The 27,009-nt window shown below is 45.4% G+C and overlaps 1 protein-coding gene across 3 annotated transcripts in view; it reads right to left on the minus strand.

The window, feature by feature from the left end:
* The window catches only part of SLC24A4 (solute carrier family 24 member 4), a 149,149-nt gene that overhangs the window by 119,978 nt on the left and 2,162 nt on the right, over window positions 1-27,009 (minus strand). For all 3 annotated transcript variants that reach the window (XM_045017113.1, XM_045017112.1, XM_045017114.1), the window contains exon 2: window positions 24,024-24,134. In XM_045017113.1, the coding sequence (XP_044873048.1) occupies window positions 24,024-24,134 (111 nt within the window). The remainder of the gene's footprint in view (window positions 1-24,023; window positions 24,135-27,009) is intronic.

A 27,009-nucleotide genomic window follows, 5' to 3' on the forward strand; every position in this document is an offset into this window, starting at 1 on the left:
CAGTACAGTAGTAATAACAGCACTACAAAGATGCTTTTCATATTTTAAAATGTCCCAGTCTAGTTTGATATTGTTTGTAATAGAGCCTAAAGGAGTTAACAAACTAGATGGATTTGGGCATCTAAGACTGGCATTTCCAAGGAACCTAAGTCTTCATAACAGCCCCATTTAACAGTCGGTGCTGGAGTCAAGATGTTTGCCAGAAGGTGGGAATGGGAGACAGGGAATGGATCACTTGATTCCTGTTCTGTTCATTCCCTGTGGGGCACCTAGCATTAGCTACTGTCGAAAAACAGGATACTGGGCTAGATGGACCTTTGGTCTGACCCAGTATGGCCATTCTTATGTTCTTACCAGAGTTCAGAAGTTCCTGGCTCCAGAACCTGTGCTTAAAGCACTGAACCACACCCCATACAGAACTGTCTCTGAGGTTACTTGTTATGTGCCATACAATCCACATTAAGGCACAAACACCTAACAGACATTCTAAGGCCCCACCTAATGGATTTAGCAAAAATAACCGTGTTTAAATACAGCCATGACACATTTGTAGCCCATGATTGTAATGTAACCTGGTTCCCTTCACTAATTAAACCAGAGCATGCAGACTAGTCTGAAAAACTGTTCCCTAACATGGCTGTAGAAAACTCTTTTTTTGATGTCCAAAAAGAAGCCATGTTATAAAACAGCAGGCCCTCAATCATGCTATTTGAAGGGAGAAATTCTTCTCTCAAAGCTATATGGCAGTCTTCCTCAACTTTAATTTTCTGACCTCCTTACTAGTTTTGTGATGCAGAAAGACAACAGATCCACCGAGTGACTCAAGGAGGTAAATTTTAAGCATATAGGTAGCAACTTTTTCTTTAACAAATAAGTAATGCTCCCAGCCCCATTTCCGTCCTATTTCCTCTCCCATAACTGAAGAATGAGTGAAGCTGGGCAAAAAAAAATTCAGAATGTGAAGATTTCAGAATTACAGAGATTTCAGAATTTGAAGAATTTGAAGATTTTTCCAACCTAAAAAGGGCCACAGTTTTCAGGTGACTTCATAAAAGTTTTCCCCATATCTCCAACCAGCTGAGAGCACAGTCTCACTGATTTCAGTGGGAGCTGATCCACAACAGCTTCTAGAAGCATTCAGTACCTTGTAGGACCACGCCCATGATGGGATGAATCTGAGTGTAGCCCATGCTCCTCCTGGGTGTGGTGCTCTGTCCCCTCTAGTGGCACAGAGACCACTTTGGGATTAATGAGTCTGCTACAGCCACAGCTAAGAGCCGTGCAGTAGAGGCTCATGCATTTAGCTCCAGGTTTGATCCTGCCCACCAACAACCAGGGTCTGTCAGTGTACCATGAGCACAACACTTGTCTTTTCCAATCTACTTCACATCTCTTTTCCTATCCCTGTGGGCATGAATGGGAGAGACAGTTGCTAAACAGAGTGAGCTTTTCCAAATAGGAATACAGCAGACTTTAATTATTCTCTAGCCACTTTGTGCCTCCTCAAAACAAACTAGAGAGGAAACCCACAAAAACTTATCTGTATTGTTTTGTAAACAAAGTTCTAAATAATCCTTTCAACCGAAGTCATCTGTGTTGTGTCACTTCAAACATCCTTTACTTTTTACTATTAGTTTTGTTCCTACTGGTGAATCCCAGTAACACATCAGAAAGCCATTTTTTGTCAGCCTTGGGTCCACCCAGTAGAGTTATACTGTATACAGCAAGTAAAATTCAATCAGGTTGCTTCATTTCTGTTTCATGACCTATGGTGTCTTGCTGAGACAGCAACTGAGTCTTGTCCTTTATCTAAGTAGCACTTACTAAGGCCTTGTCTACATGATACAATTTTGTCAACAAAAAAGTCAGCTTTCGTCGATAAAACAGTGGAGGTGTACACACTGCAATGCTGCTTCTGCCGACAAAATAAAACCACCTCTATGAGAGGCATAGAGCTTTTTGTGGCAAAGTAACATCGACAAAATGTCAGTGACCCCAGCGTGGCAGAATTTACAATATTGTCCCTAGTCACCTGCAGTGATCCCCTTAAAATACTACCTAGACCCTTTCCCCCATCTTGAACGCCCAAACCCCCGACCCAGGCCGAACTCACCATGTTTAGGGTATTCGCCAAGGTGTGTGCTTTCCAAAGGACAGAGAGAAAGTGATTTGTATGTTAAAAAGAGGACAAGATGTATTTTATTATAATGATTCAATGCTGTGCATGAGTTAACAATCATGCTTCTGTGTATTGTTTCTTGTGCTTTTGCAAATGTGGCCTTCAGCAGAACACACCCTACACACTGGCAGAGTGCCTCTGTCAGATAAGGAAGCAGCCAAGGTAGAGCAAGGAGGACATGTTCTGAAGGGTGCTCCAATCCTCAGAGGATTGGAGGCGGGGGGGAGAAGAAGAAGAACACAGGGAGTGGAGAGAGACCGTGAAGGAAAAGTTTAAAATTGAAAGGCAGAATAGAAAGTAGAGTAAGGAATGCATTGTAAAGGGCCTGAACCACATGATAAAAGTGATGGAGGAGATGTTGAAGTCCCTAATCAGACTCCAGGCAGAACACATGCATGCTCATACCTCCCCTGCCCCCCTGCAGCTGATACAAAACTGCTTTCCATGCCCTCCCCAAACTCCTCTCACACACTCCTTGCAAAATTCCCAGAATGTCTCGGTACCCCATTCACTCCACCCCTTTGGACAGTTTCCAAAATTATAGCTGGAATTACACACAGCTATGAGAGCCCTGCACTCTCATCTCCCTTCCCACCAAGCCTTGTGTGTTGTTAATTGGTATTTAATAAAAACAAACTCTCTGAAAGATAAGCAATCTTTATTTGTCTGCTACACATGGTTGCTGCTGCTGGTAGTAACACATAATGTCAGTTTGATCATTTGCTGACTGCAAATCCCAGTCAGGAATCATCACAATTTTCATGCAAGGCAGCAAGTTAACAAAGCATGGCAGAGTGCTGTATAGGAAAACAACACATTACTGATGCTCGTTGTCAAAATGTTGCTTCAAAGCCTCCCTAATTCAAATAGCACCCCCCATTGTGCCCCTCTAACCACCTTGGTACTGGCTGCTCAAATTCAGCAGCCAGGTGATCTGCCTCCGCACTCCACCCTGGGGAAAACTTTTCACCCTTAGCTTCACAAATATTATGACCATGGGAATATTTTCCTCATTTTTAGGTCTAACCTGCCATAAAGGCAGCACCAGCATGCTTTTAATCTTCCAAAGGCACATTCTACAGTCATTCTGCATCTACTCAACCTATTGTTGAAGTACTCCTTGCTGCTGTCCAGGTTTCTTGTAAGGCTTCATGAGCCATGGGAGCAAGGGGTATGTTGGGTCTCCCAGGATCATTTTGGGCATTTCAACATCCCCCTCTGGAGTTTTCAAGCATGTTCCTGAATATGCTTGCATCATACACCTTCCAGGACTGCCCTGTGTTGATGTCAGTGAAACGCCTATGGTGATCCACAAGTGCCTGCAATACCATAGAGAAGTACCCTATTGATGTACTCTGTCGCAAGATGATCCAGGGCCAAAATTGGGATATGCATGCCATCTATTGCCCCGCCGCAGTTCAGGAATCCCATTGCCACAAAGCCATCCAATATTTCATGCACATTACCAAGAGTAACAGTCCTTCTTATCAGGATGCAATTAATAGCCCTGCACACTTGCGTTACCGCAGTCCCAACAGTCCACTTCCCAACTCCAAACTGATTTGCGACCGACTGGTTACAGTCAGGAGTCGCCAGCTTCCAGACTGTGATCACCACATACCTCTCCATCAAGAGGATAGCTCTCATTTTGGTGTCCTTGCACCGCAGTACTGGGGCGAGCTCTGCACACAGTTCCAGGAAGGTGGCTTTCCGCATCCAAATGTTCTGCGGCCACTGCTCATCTTCCCAGACCTGCATAATAATGTGATCCCACCACTCAGTGCTTGTTTCCTGAGCCTAAAAGCAATGGTCCACTGTGTTCAACTGCTCCAGGAAGGCCAAAAGTAATCTGGTGTTGTTTCTTTCCATGGCACACAGCAGGTCAGGCAACTCTGATTCCTGTTCAGATTGGGTACCCATGATATACTGCATGAGCATCTGCAAAGTGCTCATAACAGCAGAGAGCAGTGTGGGATCCATCCTTTCAGACAAATGGTGAGCACACTGTAAACAGGGGCCATTGAAAAATGCCACAAAATGCAGTCAGAAGCCCATGGAATGCTCGAACGGAAAGTACTGCATCATAGGACATTGAGCTTGCACCCATGATGCACTGCGATCCACTCTGCCTTCCCACCACTCCTAGCTGCAGAAAGGAGGTGAGTAACAAAGTGGGCTAGCTACCCACAATGCACAGCTCTCTCTGTTGATGCTAGAGCACCAACTGTGGATGCACTCAGCCAATAGAAGAAGTGTTGTGCAAACATACACAAGTGATATAATTATACCAGTTTTTGACTGTCAGCTCAACTTGCATTGACAAAATTCTGTAGACAATGCCTAAATCTTAGTTGCCCTGGGTCAGTGGTTCTCAACCTATTTACCATTGTGGGCCGCATATGCAACCCATAATGTGTTATGTGGACTGCATCCAATACTACCTATATGGCCCTCAGGATGTCACATGGGCTGCCGTTCTGTGCTGACCGGGCCACAGGTTGAGAACCACTGCCTCGGTATACACAGACTAAAGCAGTTCTGGAGGTGATGCCAGATAGTTTTTCCAAATAAGAATTCCTTCTTCACAAACTGTTATATCAGACACCCCCAGCTGATCAAATAACTATACTAAACCCACAGAAAATTAATAAGCCTAATCAACTCTCTGTAATAAATATGGACTTGAGAGATGCACTAATACAATGGAACCCTCTCGGGGTAGGTCTTTATTGTGCAGTTAACCCAGGTGATTAGCACCCAGGTCTCAGCATCTCCACCAAAAAGTCCTATGCACATTAGTGAGTCCTCACTCTTTCTGCACTCCCTTCTATGTGGGTGGGAGTATCCATGTCTTTTTTTGTGCTGAGATGCTATAAGATTTACAGTCCATTGTGTCAATTGCAGGCAAACCTGTCTTTCCTTCAGGGGCAATAGTGGGAGGAGCACCGGAGGACTATCAACACTTGTGTAATTTTGCCTGTGTCCTCACTGCAAAGTGGACAGGTTCCAGCCAGAGTTAAATCAGAGCCTGGCTGCTAATCCACTCTCCCACTGGAATAAGCTCCAAACCCAGGTCACAGGTGTGACAGGTTCCCCCCTGGGGTGCCACCTGGACCTGGGGTACCACTGATCCCCCCTGACACACCAGTCTGGGCTCCCTTCTCCAATGTACTGCTGTGACAAGCTGCCAAGCCCTCCAGGCTTCAGCCAGTACTTTCACCAGCATACATACAGGTAGGGACACACCCAGTTGCAGTACATGCAGACAGGCTCTTTAACCAGACCCTCCATGGGAAGGCTTCAGCTAGGGCACCTCCCAGTTCCTAAGGCACACACGCTCTCTGGAGTATAAACCCAAAATTATACCATCATGCACTGCATAGGGAATGGTACAGCATAAGCTCATAAAATTCACCCCTCTCTCAATGTGAAGAGAAATATGCAACAGCTTTCTGCCCCTGAATTATGATTTCCAAGCACTGGTTTTAGATGAAGCAAAAACAAATATACTAACTACAAAAGATAGATTTTAAGTGATTATAAGGGATAGCAAACAGATCAAAGCAGATTACCTAGCAAATAAACAAAACACAAACTAAGCTTAATACACTAAATAGATTGGATATGAATCGCAGATTCTCACCGTAGGTGATGATACAAGCAGGTTGCAGCCTCGTAAGGGGCAAGCTGCACTTGCTTACAGCTTGCAATCCCCAGGTGTTCCATTCACAGGCTAAAACTCTCTTTAGCCTGGGTCCAGCACTTCCCCCAGGTCAGTGTTTGTTCCTCAGGTGTTTCCAGGAGTCTTCTTGGGTGGGGTGTCAGTGAAGAACCAAGATGATGTCACTCTCCTGCCTTAGGTAGCTTTTGCATATGGTGGGAACCCTTTGTTTCAAAACCTGATTCCCACGCAGTCAGTGGAAAAATATTGACATCCCAAGATGGAGTCCAGCACCAGGTGACCTGTCATGTGTCCCTGTTGTGTCACAGCAGCCATTACTTGGAGGCTGTCTGTAGCATCCTCAGGAAGGCTCCCCGGGTGGGAGATAACCTTCTCCTAAGGCCTACTGTTTCTTCTTAATGGCTCATTAAACTGAATGGGCCCTTCCCAGCCAGCTATCTAGACTGAGAGCATTTTGCCTAGTGGGTGTTGCCCAGGTGTAACTACATTTTGAAATACAAATACACAGTCAATATTCATAAATTCAGATACAAAAATGATACATGCATACAAATAGGATAATCATATTCAGTAAACCATAACATTTCCAATGACACCTCACATGACTCATCTTGCATAAAATATGTTATGATTATGACATAATAATAATATCACTGAAGAATATGGGGTGCAGTGTCACAACAGGTTTTTCTGTGTGGGTGGTAGAGGGGTTTGGGCTAAAACCAATGTAGGAGCCTGGGTTAACTGTGTGGCGAAGATCTACCCTAGAAGGCCATATCTTCACTCTTCTGAGGAGCAGCTATATTTAAGCCAGCCAGGTACCTCTTCACATCCCACTGGGAACAACTGTGGAAATGTAGTCATTCAGGGATTCTGCTTCACTCCTGCCTACGTTATAGATCTCTTCTTCCTCTCAGCCAGAGCAGAGGAGGAGCGGGAGGTGATAATCACTTTGGATGCAGCACTAAAAAACCTATATGGTAAAAGATAATTGCTGCACTCCTCAGGGAACAGCTTGAAACTTCACTTTATAAACTATGAGCTTCAAAAGAATAAAAGTTTTTAAGTGCAGTGGAGCAGTTCTGGACTTTCACTCCACTTTACTGTGACTTCCTAAACACACTGAAAATACACGTATGTATTACAAATAATTTCATATTTGTAGTGCCAGCAGGATCAGTGCACCATTCTGCTAGGTGCTGTAAAAATCATGTAAAAAGACATTGCTTACATTCTAGTTAGAAATGTGCATTAGGGGAGCAAGAAAAGAGGATGTGACCGGTGGGGGGAGGGGAGGATGTGGGTAACAGTAGATCTCACAGCTGATATGGACTTGCTATGAATACAGCTTGATAAAAAAATCCCTAGCTTTGCCACAGACCTGGGCAAGTCATTTTACCTTTGTTTCCCTTCCTACCCTTTGACTTGTCTGTTTAAATTGCACACTCTTTGGAACACGGACTGTCTATGTATTTGGACAGCCCCTGGGGCAATGGAGCCCGCAATCTCAGTTGGGCCTCTATATGCTACTGTTGTTTTAATAATAAAATACTAATAATGTGACTGCCTCTCAAACCATCCAACATTCACTGGCTGATTTCTTGAAAGAATCATGACAGGAGTGGTTTGTGAGAGCAGATTTGGAGGAGCAGAGAACAGCTACTTTCCAGATTAGTTCAGGGAGGACATTCTGTCCATGAGGGAAACAGAAGAGGATCTATGGATATTCAAATCTGGTATTACTGGCAGAGTGGAGGAATGAGCAAGGGACATATACAAGAGCCCAGAGCAGATAAGTATGGAGGGAAAGACTTGGCATTGAAGTGTAATAGCATAGCTTGAATTTTATGCAGTGGCAAATGGAGTCAGTGGAGGGATTCAAAAAGGGGGTATGACATGATCAGATTGACAGACAAGGAAGATCTTAGTTGATTCCACCAAAAATATTATCTAGGATGACACAATGCTCATCCCAGAATAATTACATTCAGAAAACTAAACTATAAGCAAATTCTCAACATCCAACTCCAGGGAGTATGTCTACACTAGGAAATTAGGTTGAATTTATAGAAGTCAATCTTTAGAAAGCGATTTTATACAGTCAATTGTGTATGTCCCCACTAAGCACAGTAGGTCGGCGGAGTGTGTCCACAATATCGTGGCTAGCATTGACTCACGGAGTGGTGCACTGTGGGTAGTTATCCAGTTCCCGCAGTCTCCGCCGCCCATTGGAATTCTGGGTTAAGCTCCCAATGCCTGATGGGGCAAAAACATTGTTGCGGGTGGTTTTGGGTACATGTCGTCAGTCGCCCCTCCCTCCGTGAAAGCAATGGCAGACAATCATTTCGCGTCTTTTTTCCGTGCAGATGCCATACCACAGCAAGCATGGAGCCTGCTCAGCTCAGCTCACGGTCACCACTGCTGTTGTGTCCTGGATGCTGCTGGCAGAAGACGGTGCAGTAGGTCTGCAAACCATCGTCATCCATCGCTTCTGCTGCAACTCTGCTCTCCTGCTGTTGTAAATGAGCTCAATCTCAACTGAGTAACTGATGACTGAGCTCAATAGAGTAAATGAGCTCAGTCATCCACCGCTTCCACTGCAACTCTTCTCTCCTGGTGCCATAAATCCACCTTGCAGGTCCTCTAATCGTTCGGTATAAATATCTATTCTCGTGGCATCCGTTGTCATCCACTGCGTCCGCTGCAACTCTGCTCTCCTGCAGACGCCATACCATGGCAAGCATGGAGCCCGACCAGCACACCGCTGCTGTTGTGAGCATTGTTATCCTGCAGTGTGTGCAGAACCTGCAAAAGCAGGCAAGGAGGCGACGACAGCGCAATCATGATAGTGATGAGGACATGGACACAGACTTCTCTCAAAGCACGGGCCCTGGCAATTTGGACATCATGGTGGTAATGGGGCAGGTTCATGCCATGGAATGCTGATTCTGGGCCCAGGAAACAAGCACAGACTGGTGGGACCGCATAGTGTTGCAGGTCTAGGATGATTCCCAGTGGCTGCGAAACTTTCGCATGCATAAGGGCACTTTCATTGGAACTTTGTGACTTGCTTTCCCCTGCCCTGAAGCGCAAGAAAACCCAGGTGAGAGCAGCCCTCACAGTTCACAAGTGAGTGGCAATAGCCCTCTGGAAGCTTGCAACGCCAGACAGCTACCGGTCAGTCGGGAATCAATTTAGAGTGGGTAAATCGACTGTGAGGGCTTCTGTGATCCAAGTAGCCAATGCAATCGCTGAGCTGCTGCTATCAAGGGTAATGACTCTGGGAAATGTGCAGGTCATAGTGGATGGCTTTGCTGCAACGGGATTCCCTAACTGTGGTGGGGCGATAGACGGAACATATATCCCTATCTTGGGACTGGACCACCTTGGCAGCCAGTACATAAACCGCAAGGGGTACTTTTCAATGGTGCTGCAAGCACTGGTGGATCACAAGGGACATTTCACTGACATCAACATGGGATGGCCGGGAAAAGTACATGACGCTTGCACCTTCAGGAACACTGGTCTGTCTGAACAGCTGCAGGAAGGGATTTACTTCCCAGACCAGAAAATAACTGTTGGGGATGTTGAAATGCCTATAGTTATCCTTGGGGACCCAGCCTAGCTCTCAATGCCATGGCTCATGAAGCCATACACGGGCACCCTGGACAGTAGTAAGGAGCTGTTCAACTATAGGCTAAGCAAGTGCAGAATGGTGGCAGAATGTGCATTTGGACATTTAAAAGCATGCTGGCACAGTTGACTGACTCGCTTAGACCTCAACGAGACCAATATTCCCATTGTTATTGCTGCTTGCTGTGTGCTCCACAATATCTGCGAGAGTAAGGGGGAGACGTTTATGGTGGGGTGGGAGGTTGAAGCAAATTGTCTGGCCACTGATTACGCACAGCCCGACACCAGGGCGGTTAGAAGATCACAGCAGAGCACACTGCGCATCACAGAAGCTTTGAAAACCAGTTTCATAACTGGCCAGGCTACGGTGTGACAGTTCTGTTTGTTTCTCCTTGATGAAAACCTGCCCCCTTGGTTCACTCTACTTCCCTGTAAGCCAACCACTCTCCCCCGCTTGCAGAGGCAATAAAGTCATTATTGTTTCAAAATCATGCATTCTTTATTAATTCATCACACAACTAGGGGGATAACTTCCAAGGTAGGCCGGGAGGAGGGAAGCACCAGGTGAGGTGGTAGATGAGGGGAGGAGGGAAGGACAAGGCCACACTGCACTCCAAAACTTATTGAATGACAGCCTTCTGTTGCTTGGGCAGTCCTCTGGGGTGAAGTGGTTAGGTGCACAGAGGGCCCCCCCACCGCGTTCTTGGGCGTCTGGGTGAGGAGGCTATGGAACATGGGGAGGAGGGTGGGCACAGGGGCTGCAGCAGCAGTCTGTGCTCCTGCTGCCTTTCCTGCAGCTCCACTAGACACTGGAGCATATCAGTTTGATCCCCCAGTAGCCTCAGCATTGCATCTTGCCTCCTCTCATCTTGCTCCCACTACCTCTCATCTTGCTCCCGCCACCTCTCATCTCGCTCATCCCTCCTGTCCTCGCATTCATTTTCTGCTTTTCTAGACTCGGACATTGTTTGCCTCCACGCATTCTGCTGAGCTCTTTCAGTGTAGGAGGACTGCATGAGCTCAGAGAACTTTTCATCGCAAGTGCGTTTTTTTCGCCTTCTTATCTGTGCTAGCCTCTGGGATGGAGATGATAGGGGGAGGGTTGAAACATTTTCAGCTGCGTGAGGAGAAAAAAAGGAGAGTAGTATTTAAAAAGACACATTTTAGAGAACAATGGGTAGACTCTTTCAGAGTGAACCAAGTTGTTAACATTACATAGCACGTGTGCTTTAGTGTGCAAGGTCGCATTTTGCCTCTTAGTTGAGGGCCTGCTGGTTTGGTGTGAGACATCACACACGCAGGGCTGAGCAACAGAATTTGGCTTGTAGGCAGCCATGGAAAGCCACAGTCTTTCAGCTTCTTCAATCTTCATAACATGGGAATGGTTTCAAACAGCAGCACCCTCCTTTCCCATACCAAGCACCCGTTGGATTGGCCATTTAAAAGGAGGGGCTGTACTGGCCACAAATGTATCCCAAGTCTTCAAGGCAAATTAATCATTAAACATGCTTGCTTTTAAACTATGCATTATATTTACAAAGGTACACTCAACAGAGGTCCCTTCTCCGGCTTCATGGTCCATGAGCCCGCCTTGGGAGGGTTGGGAGCGTATTGGCTCCAGGGTGATAAACAGTTCCTGGCTGTCAGGGAGAATGGTTTCTCCGCTTGCGTGCTGTGTGCTATCCTCATCCTCCTCCACCTCCTCATCTTCCTCGTCCCCAAAATCCTCATCCCTGTTGCATGAGACTCCCCCCTTGCAGGTGTCCACAGACAGGGGTGTGGTAGTGGTAGGGCCTCCCCTAGAATGGCATGCAGCTCATCATAGAAGCGGCATGTCTGGGGATCTGACCCAGAGCAGCCATTTGCCTCTTTGGTAGGCTTGCCTGAGCAACTTAATTTTCATGCAGCACTGCTGCAGTCCCTGTTGTAGCCTCTGTCCATCATGCCCTTGAAGATTTTTTCAAATATTTTGGCATTTCATCTTTTGGAACGGAGTTCTGATAGCATAGATTCGTCTCCCCAAACAGCAATCAGATCCAGTACCTCCCGTATGGTCCATGCTGGTGCTCTTTTGCGATTCTGGGACTGCATGGTCACCTGTGCTGATGAGCTCGTCACGTTGGCCAAACAGGATATGAAATTCAAAAGTTCCTGGGGCTTTTGCTGTGTACCTGGCTAGTGCATCTGAGTTGAAAGTGCTGTCCAGAGCGGTCACAATGGAGCACTCTCAGATAGCTCCCGGAGGCCAATACCATCAAATTGCATCCACATTACCCCAAATTCGACCCAGCGATGTCGACTTCAGCACTAATCCCCTTGTCGGGGAGGAGTACTGAAATCGATTTTAAGAGCCCTGTAAGTTGACAAAAATGGCTTCATTGTGTGGACAGGTGCAGAGTTAAATCGATCTAACACTGTTAAATTCGACCTAAACTCATAGTGTAGACCAGGGCTAAGGGGCAGCTCCTCACCTGGTATAAATCATCATAGCTTTAGTGATTTCAAGGGAGCTATAACAGTTTACACCAGCTGAGGTCTGCCCCTAAAGAAACTTATGGGACCATAAAATCCTCTTAGAGATTCAGTATTTCAAGTTAGAAAAACATCATAAAGTTCAAAGCTCAAACTGAATCACAAAAACTTAAAAATCCATTCCTCCTCCCATACTGTTCTTGTACTGCTAAGCTTCCAAAGTTAAAAAAATGTTCCACTTTCTACATTTTTCATAACTTGTCCCTTTGAACTATGCCTATTTGGAAACTCAGGTCACTCTTCAAAATAACTGGTTTCCCTGCAGCCACACATACTTCATTTCACCATTCAGTTGTTTTAAAGTACTTATTTCAATCCCTCGTCCCACTGAACAAGGGTCTACACCACAGTTGGCACCTTGTTGGCTTCAGAAGGAGGCCAATGATTGAATGGGTGTGGAGGCACATTGGCAGGACACTGGTGGGAGGACAGCACTGGCTGTTTGTGCTGCACCAGCTCTCTGGATAAACTGAGGACTTCACTCTCCCGGGCTATTAATGTAGTACCTGTCACCAGCACTAAGTTCATGCAAAAAGTTATAAAAAGTTTAAATAAATGTGCTCTTACGCACACACCTCATTGCTTCTACCTAGAGAGTCCACCCCACTGTACTCACATGTCAATGGACCTACAGCAGGGATGAATTCAGTCCTGTTTAAGGCCACAATGCACAGTCGCTGACTTGTATTTTTCCTGGTGGGTGCTCCGTCCCCTACTCTGTCCCTTCCCTCAAGGCTCCACCCTCAGTCCACCTTTTCCCGCCCCTGCTCCACCCTTTCCCCCAAGGCCCTGCCCTCACATGGGCTCTTCCCACCCCACTCTGCTTCCTCCCCCCAAGGCCCTGCCCTATTCCATCCCCCTCCCCCAGCCCCACTGCCCCACCACTCCTTCCTCCTTGACCCTCCTCCCCCGAGCACCTCCTGCCCACTGAACAGCTGATCAGGGGGCCAACTCCGAGGCTCAAATAAATTTGTTAGTCTCTAAGGTGCCACAAGTACTCCTCATTCTTGTGGCTGGTGGGTGATGAGTGCCCCCTATTTCCACCCAAGGGGTGCTTGAGCCCCAGAGCACCCACAGAGTCAGTGCCTCTGCCATAATGTTGCTCACTATAATGTCTTCAGTGTTTGCTAACTTTAAAGAAAAAGGAATCGATCACTCTTTAATGCCTTAAAGTTTGCTTCCCTGTTTTAATAGCAGTGATGCCACTTTTACTGCCGACACCTTCATGGAATACTTTTGGCTTGGAGAGTGGGCAGCCATGTCTATTTCTGAGACAATTCATTGACACATTCACAAATACAGTAAAAGCAATAGAAATAGGATGTTTAGTTTATTAGCTTCAGTGACCGCGAATCAAGTCCAGGCTTTCAGATGCCGGCATTTTACTTTATTGCCTTTTAAAATGCCTCTTCCATGAGCCAAACTTTACCAATATTTCAAATGTGTTGGTGTATTTTTGTTGGGCAAATAGAGGGGAACAGATACCTTGCATCAATTTTTAAAAATGGAGCCATTTTAAAGTCTTTTCTTCAACTGAGTCTAGTTGTCAGTGGAACTTATCCATACATGTTTGAAAGCATGAAGATTTTTCTACTTTTCTCTTTCCCAAAGTCCAAACCAGCCTTAAAATATACCAGTAGTTTCAAGTTTCCTGGTTCACCATTCTGCCCTCTCCAGCTCTCTGTTTGCCTCCACTGGCTTCCTCCTTCTCCACAGCGCACGTCTAGGATTCACCTTTAAAGTTCTTCATGTTTTAACCTCTCCCCACCTATCATATCTATTACCTTATTGCACTGCTGACCCCCACCTCCACCCTGCCAAGGATACTAGTGTCAGTTGTCCGCCATCCCTTATATGGGGAAAGGGGGAGGGGAGGGGGAAGAGATATTCAAAATGCAGTCAAATTCTGTAAAACCATCATTTGGATTCCCTCCCAAAGACTTACCGTATATACTCGATCATAAGCTGGTTCATTTATAAGTCGACACCCTCCCGCCCCCCCCAAGATTGATAAGTAAAAATGGAAAAAAAGTTATGACCCATTCGTAAGCCGACCTATAATTCAGGGGTCAGCAAACTTTGGCTCCCAGGCCATCAGGATAAGCTGCTGGTGGGCCGAGATGGTTTGTTTACCTTGAGCGTCCGCAGGCACGGAGGTAAACTTAAGTAAACAAAGTGTCCCGGTGCTTACCCTGATGGGCCGGGACAGCAACTGGTGGGGAAATTTTTTTGGGGGGAGAAGCTGAGGGTCAGGGGAGTAACTCCTGTGACTACCCCCCCATGACCCCACCCCTAGTCCGGGACCCCCATGCTCCCCATCCCATCCCTTCCCACCTTATCTGGGGAGGGCCAGGGGAGGATGTCTCTGGCCTGGCTGGAGCTGCTCCTGCAGGCTGGGCAGCGCAGCCGCAGCCTGCTCTGGGGAGCGGGGCTGAGCAGCACGGCTGCAGCCTGCCAGCCCCGGAGCTGCAGATGCTTTGGAGACTGGGGGGAGAGCAGCGTGGCCAGAAGTGGAGAGACTCTGGCCCTGCCTCTTCCCTTCTGTCTCTGCTGGCTGCGCTGCCTCTCCTTGCCCCCTCTGTTGGGGGGGAGGGGCTGTGTCCCACCTCTCCCTCTCTATACCCGTTCATAAGCCAACCCCCTTCTCTGATCCATCCCTTTTTTACTAAAAAAAATTCGGCTTATGAACAAATAGGGTGACCAGACGTCCCGATTTTATCGGGACTGTCCCAATATTTACTTGTTTGTCCCGCGTCCCAAACGATGTTCGGTCAGGATGTAAATTGTCCCGATATTTTGCCCTCCGGCGCACAGGCAGAGGGGGCTCACACCCTCCTGCCCCAACTCTACCCTGGCCCTGCCCCGACTCCGCCCCTCCCTCCCCCATTGGATCCCTCCCCAAATCCCCACCGTGGCCCCGCCCCCCCAGCCCCACCCCATCACTGCCCCTCACTGCCCTATTGGATCACTTCCCAAATCCCGGCCCTGGCCCTGCCTCTTCCCCAAGCACACCGCATTCCTCCTCCTCACCCCTCCCTCCCAGGCTTGCGCAAATCAGCTGTATGGTGGCACAAGCGCTGGAGGGATGGAGAAGAAGCCGGATGCGGCAGCCAGCTATTTTTTTTTTTTTGCTTTTGTTTTTTTTTTCTCCGCCACCAGAAAGTTTCATAAAAGAAGCTGATTCCCTCCTGATCTATTGAGAGTTCACACAGTAACTGCATAAAGTTTGTGTGTCTTATCCAGCCCAAGTGAGCCTTCATGCTTACTGGCCTTCAGAAGCTCTACAAGCTCTATGGTCTACCAAGCCACAAAGGTTTCTTTCAATTTCCTGTGGCATGAACATTAGGCATTTCAAAGCTGTAAGACCTGAATCTGAGATACCGTCTAGCTTGTTTCCATTGGGCACTTCAGAATGATATTGAAAAAAAATCAGGGATCTCTGTACAAGTAAGGACAGATTCTTCCCTGGCTAAAGAGAGATCTTTAAAGGGACCGCACTGTCATCCACAGCACTTTCTGGGGATTTTAACAATTGAGACAATCTATTTTTAGGGAGCATTTCCTTTCCAATTACCCCTCTATCTAGATAGCCTAATCTTATCCAAGGAAAGATAAGAAAAAAGGGATTTAATGACAGACACTAGGAGAATCAGGACAAGCAAGCAAGCCAGCCAAACAAGACTGGAAAGTACAGCACTTAAATATAATACACAGGGTAGGATCAGGGCCATCACAAACCAGAGCCACCTATTTAAAATCAAAGAATGGTTACAATGTTTTAAAATCTATCAAGCAATCCAACATCTCATAAATACTTTGTCCTATGCTGACCTCTGAAGCATGGATAAACATTTATGATGTCTTTTCAACCCCAATTTTCAAGAACAGTGGAGCAAAGTATGACTGTAACTATGCATGATACAGAAAGATGGGAGCATTTTCCATCATGATTGCAACACCTGGCTATGTATCAGGGATAATAGTAATGGCAAAGGTGGGTAAAAAGTACAAAAGTCAGTAGTGCAAATAGGAAGTATGTATAAGGCCAGTAGATGTAAATATGGCCTTTCTACCAACAGAAAAGTGTCTAGAATTTCCATGTGGATTTAGTGTAGGAGGAATCAGTAAGAGCCTAGCTAAACAGCAACACTAGAGGAGAAAAGTATATCCAAAATACACACATGCACACACAGTTTCTAATGAAGACTGAGATTTTCAAAGCTACTTAAGGAGATTTGGATGCCCGTTTTATTAACATTAATTTTGAGAAATCTCAGCACAGGAGTCCAGTCCTGTCCCATTGAAGCCGGTGGGTATTTTGCTGGGGCCCTAAAACAGAGGTTTTTGTTTGTTTGTTTTTAAGGGATGGTCCTATAAGTAAGGTGTTAGGCTGAGACTCAGGAGACCTAGGTTCAAATCCATGCTCTGCCACAGATTTTATATGTGACCATGTCACTTATGTAGTCTCTGTTTCTCATCAGCAAAATACGGATAACAGTACCAACCTATCTTACAGGAGTATTGTGAGGTGCTCACATACATGGCGATGCAGCCATATGAACCTAAATATTAGGGTACATCCACACTACCCGCTGGATTGGCAGGTAGCGATTGATCTATCATATATAGACATGATAAATTGATCCCTGCCGCACTCCCCGTCAACTCCAGAACTCCACCAGGGCGAGAGGCGGAAGTGGAGTCGACAGAGGAGCCGCGGCCATCGATCCCGCGCCGTGAGGACGGGAGGTAAGTCGAAATAAGATACATCGACTTCAGCTACGCTATTCTCGTAGCTGAAGTTGCGTATCTTACATCGACACCCCCCCAAACCCAGTGTAGACCAGCCCTTAGAGCTGGACTCAAACTGCACAGTTTACATCTCAATCCATAGTTAGAGTTCTAGGGTATTCAAAGCTGGAACTTTGGTTCAGACCATTAGAGAGAGTGAGAGCATCCACCCACAAAATTCAGATTTGGTTCTGAACTTCCCCAGATTTTGGGATCTGTGATTTTGATTCAGGATCATTTCCAATTTAAACAGAGACTTACCTTTTAAGGATGACGTTATTCATAGAATATGTTCGATACCATAGAAAAATTAACAGTATGTGATCATGAGTCACATGAAATAGTGATTGTATCATGTAATACTTTTACATAGTTCAACAATAGAAGTATATATATTGAATGACATTTATTTGTTTCGTCTGTTTTTGCTTACAGTGTTACTAAATGCCAGGTTTAGATAGATATGTAGTTACTGTGCGTTTAACTACCTCCTGCAGTCTAGGCACCTAGACCTGGGAAATGGATAAGTTACCCTGGAGTTCATCTTGTGATCTCGCTCTCAAGGGAACCCTGCTGGCAGGTTGTGCCAAAATGCAGAGAGCTCTGTTTCACTGCTTTTTAATGTTTCAGGCATCAGTTTCAATAGAACATTGGGAAGAAAACAGCTTAGGCAGGTGATTGGTTATTCCTAGAATTCTAGCTCAGATTCAGATTAAGCACTTTGCAAAAATTATTTCACAAGAAGAAGAAAAAAACATGAACAAGACATTTCTGCCCTTACAACTTCAATGGCATCTTCCTCCTGCCAGCTCTTGTAACACACCCATCAATAAGCCTGACATAACAATGACAATGTCAGAACCTAATTCTAGGAGTAAATTCTGATTGGCTCCCAAGTTCCCTAAACAAGAATAATCTGCCATTAAATGTTTGTCAGTTGCCCTCAACAAGTCCACTAAAAATGCATTTAAATCACAGATCCCGCTCCCCTAGGAAACAGAAAAAAAACATCCAAGTGAGATCCCAATCCACAGAGTTCAGCACTCAGCATTTACGGAGTCAAGAGAGAGGCCAGAGACTATTTTTTACAAGACAAGAAGATGACAACTAGCAACTGGAATAAGTTTTGTGCTTGCTGGTTAATAAATCTTCCTGCAGCACGTGTATAGAGAGAGTTGCTCTCTCCATCTAAGAATTTGTATCTGAAACCAAGGCCTCTTGAGCATTACCTTGTTTTCAGTGTCTTTTAGCCCGAGACTAAGATTAAAGTCTGCCAAATTACTGGCTGGGACTTTGGGAGTTTAAAGGATGTGACTAAAGTAACATTTAAAGTCAAAACTTGCATACTGTTGATAAATCAATGGTATTAGTGTGGTTGTTCATTTTCTATGCCTCAGAGCAGGAAAGCTGGAGTAGTTATGAAAGAAAAGGAGCATCTGCAGAGCATAATACAGGTTTTTGTATTACAATAGTGAGATAAGAGCCCTACTCTGTAGGCACTGTACAGAGACAATGAGAGGCACCTCAGGCCTTGATGAGCTCACTATTTAGATTGTCTTATAATGAAAGCATGGAGGAAAAAAATTATCCCCATTTTACAGATGAGGAACTAAGGATATATATTCAATGACTTAATCAAGGCTACACAGGGAGTGGCTGATCTGAGAAGTGAACCCAGACCTCCTGAATCAGAGTCTTAAACATAAGAATGTCCTTTGTCTATTCAAAAATACTGTTCACACTGATTTTAAAGAAATACTGTGTTTAAGCATGGTTGTAATAGTGAATCATGTTACAGCTTTTACATTAAAATGCTAAACAAAACCTTTCAAAATTTAGTCATCATTTGGGCACTCCAGTTGCAAACTGGGAATGTGATCTAGACTAGACTGTTACAGCTTTATAAAAAAAAATACCTTTAAAAGCTACTGGGTGAAAAGGGGAGGTATATTTTACAGGCAAAGGAGTAATATTTACATCAGCATGATGTATAGTGTCACTGAAGTATTAAAATGGCTGTGAGAATTAAAATTAAAATACCTAGCTCTCATCTAGTGCTTTAAAGAACATATTCTTACTATATCTTGAGAAAGGTGTATTTATCCTGGTATAGTGTTTATTAAATGAGGCTAATGGAGATGGGTGCTATATAAAAAAAAAGTTTGTGAATGCACAATAAAAAAGGGCTCTCTTCCTAGCAAAATGTTTGGGAACAATCCTGCTGCCACTAGAGTGAATGAGAACATAATTAACTTCTGTGGGAACAGGATGGGGCTCTCATTGCGTTAAGTACAATATACTAACAAAATCTGTAGTTTCTTTACAATTTACAGTATTCCTCACAAGTCTAAAGCTTGAATAATTAAGTGTAAAAAAAAAAGAAAATGTGCAAATCTGAAATAAATGGTGAGCCCCTGAGCCATCCTTCATCTGTACCCATTTATATCCATAGGAGTGGCACACTGAGCCAGATCCTCAGTTGGTGTAAATCAACATAGCTCATCAACTGTACAGGGAGGGGTCTCTAGACAAAGAGTCACAACTTCCATTTCAAAGCAGCCCACCAATTAGTTTGAGATGAGTACGAACAGCAATTTATTCTAATATATGTATTATTCTTAATCCATGGCAAATTATTTAAGTGTTCTCCTATTCAACGCAGTTATTAGTGGAGAATATTTTCTGTGTTGGAAGCAATGCAAATCAATTGCTCCAATATTCTAATGATTCAGCTGAGTCACATGACTGGATGTTGCTGTGTGTCTTCCACTTAGAAACATTCTAATCACTCCCCACTTGTAATTGCTCTCAAAATGTTACTCAGAGTTCTGGAGAAAACGGAGATCGTGGGAGCATTTTGAAACAAGAGGCTCTGTGGCATCAGGAGTCGAGAATCTGTAAGTCAGTCATGATGGGCAGATGGCACTGTGAGCTACTGTGACCACTGGCAGATGGCAATAAGAATTTGGATAAGGCAAAAAAGGTGGTTGTAAATGGATTAGAACCATGAAGATACTAATGAAGACCATTCCTTTCTGATGGTTTTCTTACTACCTTGAGGTTCAATCACCCCATCCTATGGAAAGCTACAGAGGAGTAGCAATAATGCACCTTTTCAAAGCAGGTTGTTTGATGGGTGGGAGTTACTCCACTTGGAATAAGCAGAGAGTTCAGTCTCCAGCATCCTTGCAAGATTTTCTTGAAGCCTGAGCCATCCACATAGGAGCCCTAGGCCTGGCTCTGTAGCTTCCCAATACCCAATTTCTTGGCTTTTTTGGAGTTTTGTTGGCCAGATAATGCCTTTTATGAGATATTCCTGGGGCAGCTGATAACTCCCACCCATCAAACAACCTGCTTTGAAAAATCATAAGTTTCAGTGTTTCAGACACTTAAAACTGAAATTTCATGGTGTTGTAACCGTGGGGATCCCAACCAAAAAGGGGGTCATTGGAAGGGTCACAAGGTTATTGTAGGGGGATTGCTACCCTTACTTCTGCACTGTTGCTGGCAGTGGTGCAGCCTTCTGAGCTGGGCAGCCGGAGAGCAATGGCTGCTGGCCGGGTGCCCAGCTCTAAAGGCAGCACTGCCACCAGCAATAGTGCAGAAGTGAGGGTGGCATGGTGTGGGGAGAGGACAGGGTCAGCCATACGGATGGTCAATGTGGGCAACCACCCAGGGTGCCATGGTTGGGGGGGGCAGTGTGCATGGTCCACCCTCACACATGCACAGCCAGCCCAAAGCCCCTTTAGCCCTCCAAGCGCCAGGATGCTGGGCCCAGAGCCAGGGAGGGGCAGGGCTGGGGGTTCCCTGGCCGAGGGTTCCTAGTGTATGCCAGGCTCCAGCTGCTGATCCTGGCTGAGCTGGTGAGGAATGAGACGTCCTCTCCCCATGCAGGGGCTGCTCCCGGGGCCGGGTCAGACCCACTTCCAGGAACCTCCCCCAGCTGCAGGAAGGTCTGCCATTGCTGGCTGGAGCCCAGCTGTGAAGGCAGTGTCGCCACCAGCAGCAGTGCAGAAATAAAGGTGGCATGGTTTGGTACTACCACCTTTACTTCTGCGTTGCTGCTGGCTGCGCCACTGCCTTCAGAGCGAGGCTCCCAGCCAGCATCCGCCACTCTCCAGCTACCCAGCTCTGAAGGTAGCACAGAAGTAAAGGTGGCAATACCGCAACCCCCCTACAATAGCCTTATGACCGCTCCCCTCACAGCCCTCTTTTGAGTTGGCACCCCCAGTTTGAGAAATGCTGGTCTCCCTCGTGAAGTCTGTATAGCAATGGTCCCCAACGTGGTGCCGGGGCGTCTATGTGTGCCCGTGTACTGGCTGGCAGACAAGCATCTGCCGAAATGCTGCCAAAAAGCAGTGTCATCAAGAGGTGTCGCCGCCAAAATGCCACTGAAAAGCGGCGTCACCAAGAAGCGTCGCCGCCGAAATGCCGCTGACTTTTGGCGGCATTTTGGCGGCGACGCCTCTTGATGTTGCCGCTTCTCGGCAGCATTTCAGCAGATACTTGCTGGCCACGGTCCTCGGTGGCTCGTCGTCCAGCGCTCGCCACCCGGAAAAGGCTGGGGACCACTGCTGTATAGTATAGAATAAAAGTATACAAAAGACCAGATTTCACGGATGTGAATTTGGTAGGGCACTAGCAATTACAATTACTGGTTTTGTCACAAACTTTGTGTGACCATGGACAGGATCCTTAACCTCTCTGTGATCCAGTGCTCATATTTGCAACAGGGATCGTACTTATTGGGTATCTCACAGAGATGATGTTAGTGTTACATGCTCACTCTTTTGTAGGAGTCTGTGGTCTATATTGCTTTGCCTTATAAAGCTTCAGGCCTCACATTCCAGCCTTTAAAACAGACAGGAGCAGCAGCAATAGAAAATCTCACAGGCTCTAGAAGTTATCAGCTAACAATAATCACTTCAAAGCTCCTAGGTTCTTAAGACATCTTTCCTCTCTAGCTACAAACATCACACTTTCACAGAGGGAGCCTTATATCTAGACCAGGGGTCGGCAACCTTTCAGAAGTGCTGTGCCGAGTCTTCATTTATTCACTCTAATTTAAGGTTTCACGTGCTAGTAATACATTTTAACATTTTTAGAAGGTCTCTTTCTATAAGTCTATAATATATAACTAAACTATTGTTGTATGTAAAGTAAATAAGGTTTTTTAAATGTTTAAGAAGCTTCATTAAAATTAAATTAAAACGCAGAGCCTCCCGGACCGGTGGCCAGGACCTGGGCAGTGTGACTGCCACTGAAAATCAACTCAAGTGCCGCCTTCGGCACACATGCCATAGGTTGCCTACCCCTGATCTAGACACTCCCTTGGTCTCTCTTCTTGTCACCCTACGGTGCACTAGAGATAAGTTATACACAAACTGTAGAAGAGGAAGTGACTCAAAAACACTGCTGCTATCTTCCTGTGATATGATTTGGTAAATTGATTTAAATATTAACTTTAGGTAACACCTTGTTTAAAAAAATCTGACTTAAGCAGCATTGCCAGATCTTGTTATTTTATCATGAGTCTCACAATATTTGGTGTTTTTCTTAAAGCTCCAGCTCCTGGAGGCATGTGACTGAGAATTTCAGCTTTTACTTTTTTTTTTTAAAGTGTAAGTTTTCCAGCCTTCATAGTTGTGGAGAACAGCTTGAAAATGTGACCCAAGGGCACCTTAAAGGTTCAAAAAAATCAAGAGAGAAATACATGGAGGGTGGAGAATTAGTTTAAAAATCTTTCATGATTTTGGGGGGTTGTTTCATGATTTTTGAATTCCTGGGCTTGTCAGCACTGCTCAAGTCATTCCTCCCCTCCTTGCTATACATAGGATATGGAACATGATTTCCCCCATATGTGTATATATAATCTCCAGAGTAAGGAAATGAACTCCCATGTCATCCCAGAAAGTAATTCCCATTAATACTGAAGACTTTTACAGAGAATCCCTTTGATCCATTTCCTGGAATATTGTACGCCTCAGTTGGCTCAGCACTGTCGACATGTATGCACGTACATATGGGCAGACACTCATAGTAATGCATTATGCTCATAACATACACATGAGTAAGAAATTTGACTATTCATCAGGAATAGCCAAAAGATATCTGTTTTGCTCTTCTATATGAAGAACTTTTAAAGTGAAGTCAACTGTCACCGTTTTACATGTGCAAATATACCACAGACTTCTTTGCACATATTGAATACCCAATTAGAAACTCTGGATCATCAACATAGATAGAAAGGTGTGTGTCCTACTGACACTGGTTAAACCTCTTTCACTTCACCCTTAAAAATGCACATGGCCAGTAGTGATGCTAGCCCTATGGAAAGGTGCATTAGTGCTTCAATAGATACCCAACTGAAGAAGGGGTTGCATGACTCCCAACCCCTCTAGTTAATGGAGGCTGGTAGTATTATGGAATTAATGCCATCAGCTTTTGAGAGAGGGTGCATCTAATGGCTGATCAACGAGCAGCGTTGCAGTTGATGAAACTTCCTTCCTCCACCCCACCATGAACCACAAAGGGAGGGATGATAATGGGAAGACAGATGGGAGGGTGAGAGCACTGGAGGTCCAAACTCACATCAGGCAGTATCTTCTGTCACTCCACACAATCACTATCATGGCCAGGACTGATAGGGTGAGGCAGAGTGAATGCTTAAATGCCCCCGTTCTTCCTCCTTCTTCACAGACAGCAATTCTGACATTAGTGGAAGCTAAGAACCTGAACAGATAGCTCAGTGCAACATTAAACTTACAGAAATTGATTCAATGGTACTGTAAACCCAAATAAGCATTTCAGTCTTGTAACCTTTACTATCCACGGTTTAATAAAAAAGTGCACCATTACTACCAACACAACATACATAGCAGCAACAAGACAGAGACAATGACCAAAAAGGAAAGAAAATGTGTGAGATCCAGCCTCCAAGACAAGCCTCATGAGGACTCAGACACAGTTTTATGTCTGAACATTACCTTTTAGCTTCAGTAGATAAAACCTTTGAGTTGCTTAGCAGTATCACCAATTACTTTGCTCATAAACCTTTTTTCTACATGGCACAGTCTTCCCCCCCACCACCACCCATGTTTGACACTTTTATATTCACAGTGACACATTACTGCAGCTTGGGCTATGACTGCACAATATGGTAGATCTCAACAGCTTACAAAATACCAGAAAGCTTTTGGGTTTTACCTGGCGCTGTACAGTTCTTTTCTTCATGTGTCACATTATGTGAGGCCATCAATCTTCTATTCCTCCATATTTCTGACAAAACATTTTTGTCTGTAATAGTGGATTCTTGTCCTATATTAAATGCAAAAGTGTTTGTCAGCATTGTTATCCATATCTTCTTAATTGGACTATATATATCCACCCAACAAGAACACTGAGAAACTAAGTTAGATGTTGAAATCTTCAGATACACATATATACACGCACACGTAAAATGTTGTATATTGTTTCCTCGAAAAAATCACATGCACACTTTTTCCAGCTACTTTTTATTTAACAGCTTAATAAGTCAAGTGTATCTATTGTAAGGAGCTGACCCAGACAGCACTAGAACATTTTGGCAACTATATCTATCCAGATTTTGTAGGTGATTGGTTAAGACAGAAAGACAGACATAAATAAATCAATAAATCAATAAATCTCAGATCCTTCATACCTTAATGGGGCAAAATTCCCATTAAAATGTTTGCCTAAGCAAGTATTGCAAGATCAGAATTTGTTAAATTTATCTCAACACAGCATGTAAGAAGCATTGTGCATAGCTTAAAAGTGCGTACCTTCCACCAACAGAAGTTGGTCTAATAAAAGATACTGCCTCGAGTACCTTTTCTCTCTCATATCCTGGGACCAACACAGCTACAACAACAAAGTAAACAGTTTTGCTAATGGAAGTGACGTAATTATAACCAAGGACAGAAAAGACCTTTTTAAGTTCATCATTTTCATCATGACCCTACATGCTTATAGTGAACGATTTATACCAGAAGTTGCTCAGGGTCTGATCCTGTAATTCTTACTCAGACACAATTTATCTTCAGTGGTGTGACACAGATACACCTCTTGAGTGCCTCCCAGCAGCTGGGTGTGGTACTGCACTTTTCCTGCTCCCGGTGCCCCCTGTAGGTTGCTGACCTTGCTAGGTAGGTCTTCAAAAAGGATTTGCCTTCCTCAGGCTCTTCCCAAAGAGGAACTCCCTTTGTTCCTCCCTCCTCCCCTCTACTGAGCTCTCCACTCTATTTAAGGCCTAGCTCCACCTCTTCTAAAATTTTGTTCTGAACTGCCGCCCCCTGGAAGGTCAACAGTCTGTGCCTTTACCAGGGCACAAGCTTCATCGCTTTGACTTTTTTTTGTAGCTGGCACACTTCCAGGTGCAACTGATCCTTTCCCCAGAGTGCCCCCTGCACTTCCTTTCAGAATCTCTCCACTATAGAGTGCAACCTTCACACAATCTCCTTTGTTTCTTGGACCTCAGCTACACGTGTTCCCAAGATTACAAAGAGTCAGCCTTCTCTGTCGCCTCTGTATTCACCTCAACTTCAACCTACTTCCTCTCTGTGGTAACAACCTTATTCCCCAACTTCTACCCATTTCCTACTGTGCAGGCCTTTTGAGTAGGTATATTCTCTACTGCCATCAGCGCTACACCCCCTTTGCCTGTAACTATTGCTTTTGCACTGTGGGTTACCCCTATTCTTTCTTGCTCACCCATCCACTGTCACTCCTTTGACTATTCCTGGTTTGCCTGATTTTTGGGGTCTCCTTTTCCTCTTGTTGCCACTCATTTCTCTATAAAGGCAATGTCATTTTCAATGCCCTGCCACCCTGGAGGCAAAACATACCACACTGCCCCAGCTTTGACAACTGGCAGAGTATCCCTTGAGGCCCTTTCAGTACCCTGTTGCCCAGTCACTCTTGCTATCATGGTTCATATAGGGGTAGATCCTCCTAATACGCCCAAATTGACCACAGGCAGAGTATGTCCTCAACTGGGCCTCATGCCTCTTCATCAGCCCTGGAGGAGTTTCTATGGCTCTTACCAGCAACTCAATCTTTTTCCCCCGTTTGCCCAAGAGCAAGCCTTTCTGAAATGTCCCATCTGTCCACAACCATAACATCTCCTTGGCTAGGCCTCAGGCCTCCAGCCCACTAGATCCTTCTTGTCTTTCCAGGATCAGTAGCCATTGCTGCGTCTTCCCTGCAGGATCCATAACAGGCACTGCTGCTGCTCCTCTAGCCAGGCTAGCCACTGTTGTAGGTCCTGCCACACCTCCTGCCATTCTCTGTGAGCCTCACTGAGCTGCTGAAGCAACACCAAGATTTGTTTCATGGCCACAGACCTCCCCAGAAACAGGTGTAAGAATTTTGGTGTCCCCGTCTGTCATGGCTGCTGGGATTCTTGTTACCCTTCAGCTAGCACCTACTGAGTTTCAGCAGAGCTGTGCTGATGCTAGGTTAGAACTCTTCAATTCTCCATTGTGCCCTTATTTCAGGGTGTGGTTCCAAAGTTCCCACTTCCAGTACCAAGTTGTGATGGGGACACTCACTCTTGAGTGCCTCCTTGTAGCTGGGTGTGGTACTGCACTATTTTTCCTGCTCCTGGCACCCGCTGTCACAGTCAAAAAAGGACTGAACCTCTTCCAAGAGATCAACATTTTATCTGCACTCACCAGGGTCTTCAGACCCATCTCTGGGCACTTTAAATCCCACCCTTCTCAGGGCTTAAGGCACTTAGCTAGTGGCCAGTGGGGAACCCAGCCCATCCACTACTCCAGGTCTCAACCCAGGGACCCTATAAACAGAAGCCATGTGTTGCTGCCTCCACTTCACTGTTGCTATTCCCTGGGCCTCTTCCCACATTGCCCCTTTCTCCTCATCCTTAGCTCAGGGCTGAAATTCTCAGATCCCCTTCACTGAATGCCAGTGCCACCAGAACCCATCTTGAGGTTCTCTGTCAAGCTCCAGTGACCAGCAAGGAGCACCATTCCTTGATCCGATGGTCCTAGTCAGGAACTGGCCTCTTCAGGCCCTGCAGCTCCTTTTATCTAAGCCTGCTGGGCTTTGATTGGCTATTTTATGCAGCCTGTCTAGAGAGGCCTGGAGGACCCACCTTTGCTGTTCCTTTCCTGGAGTGGGTGTGGTAGGACCACATAGCTTCCACCAGGGGCCA

This window comes from Mauremys mutica, chromosome 4 (genome assembly GCF_020497125.1).
Source record: "Mauremys mutica isolate MM-2020 ecotype Southern chromosome 4, ASM2049712v1, whole genome shotgun sequence".
In the NCBI taxonomy this organism is placed as follows: Eukaryota; Metazoa; Chordata; order Testudines; family Geoemydidae; genus Mauremys; species Mauremys mutica.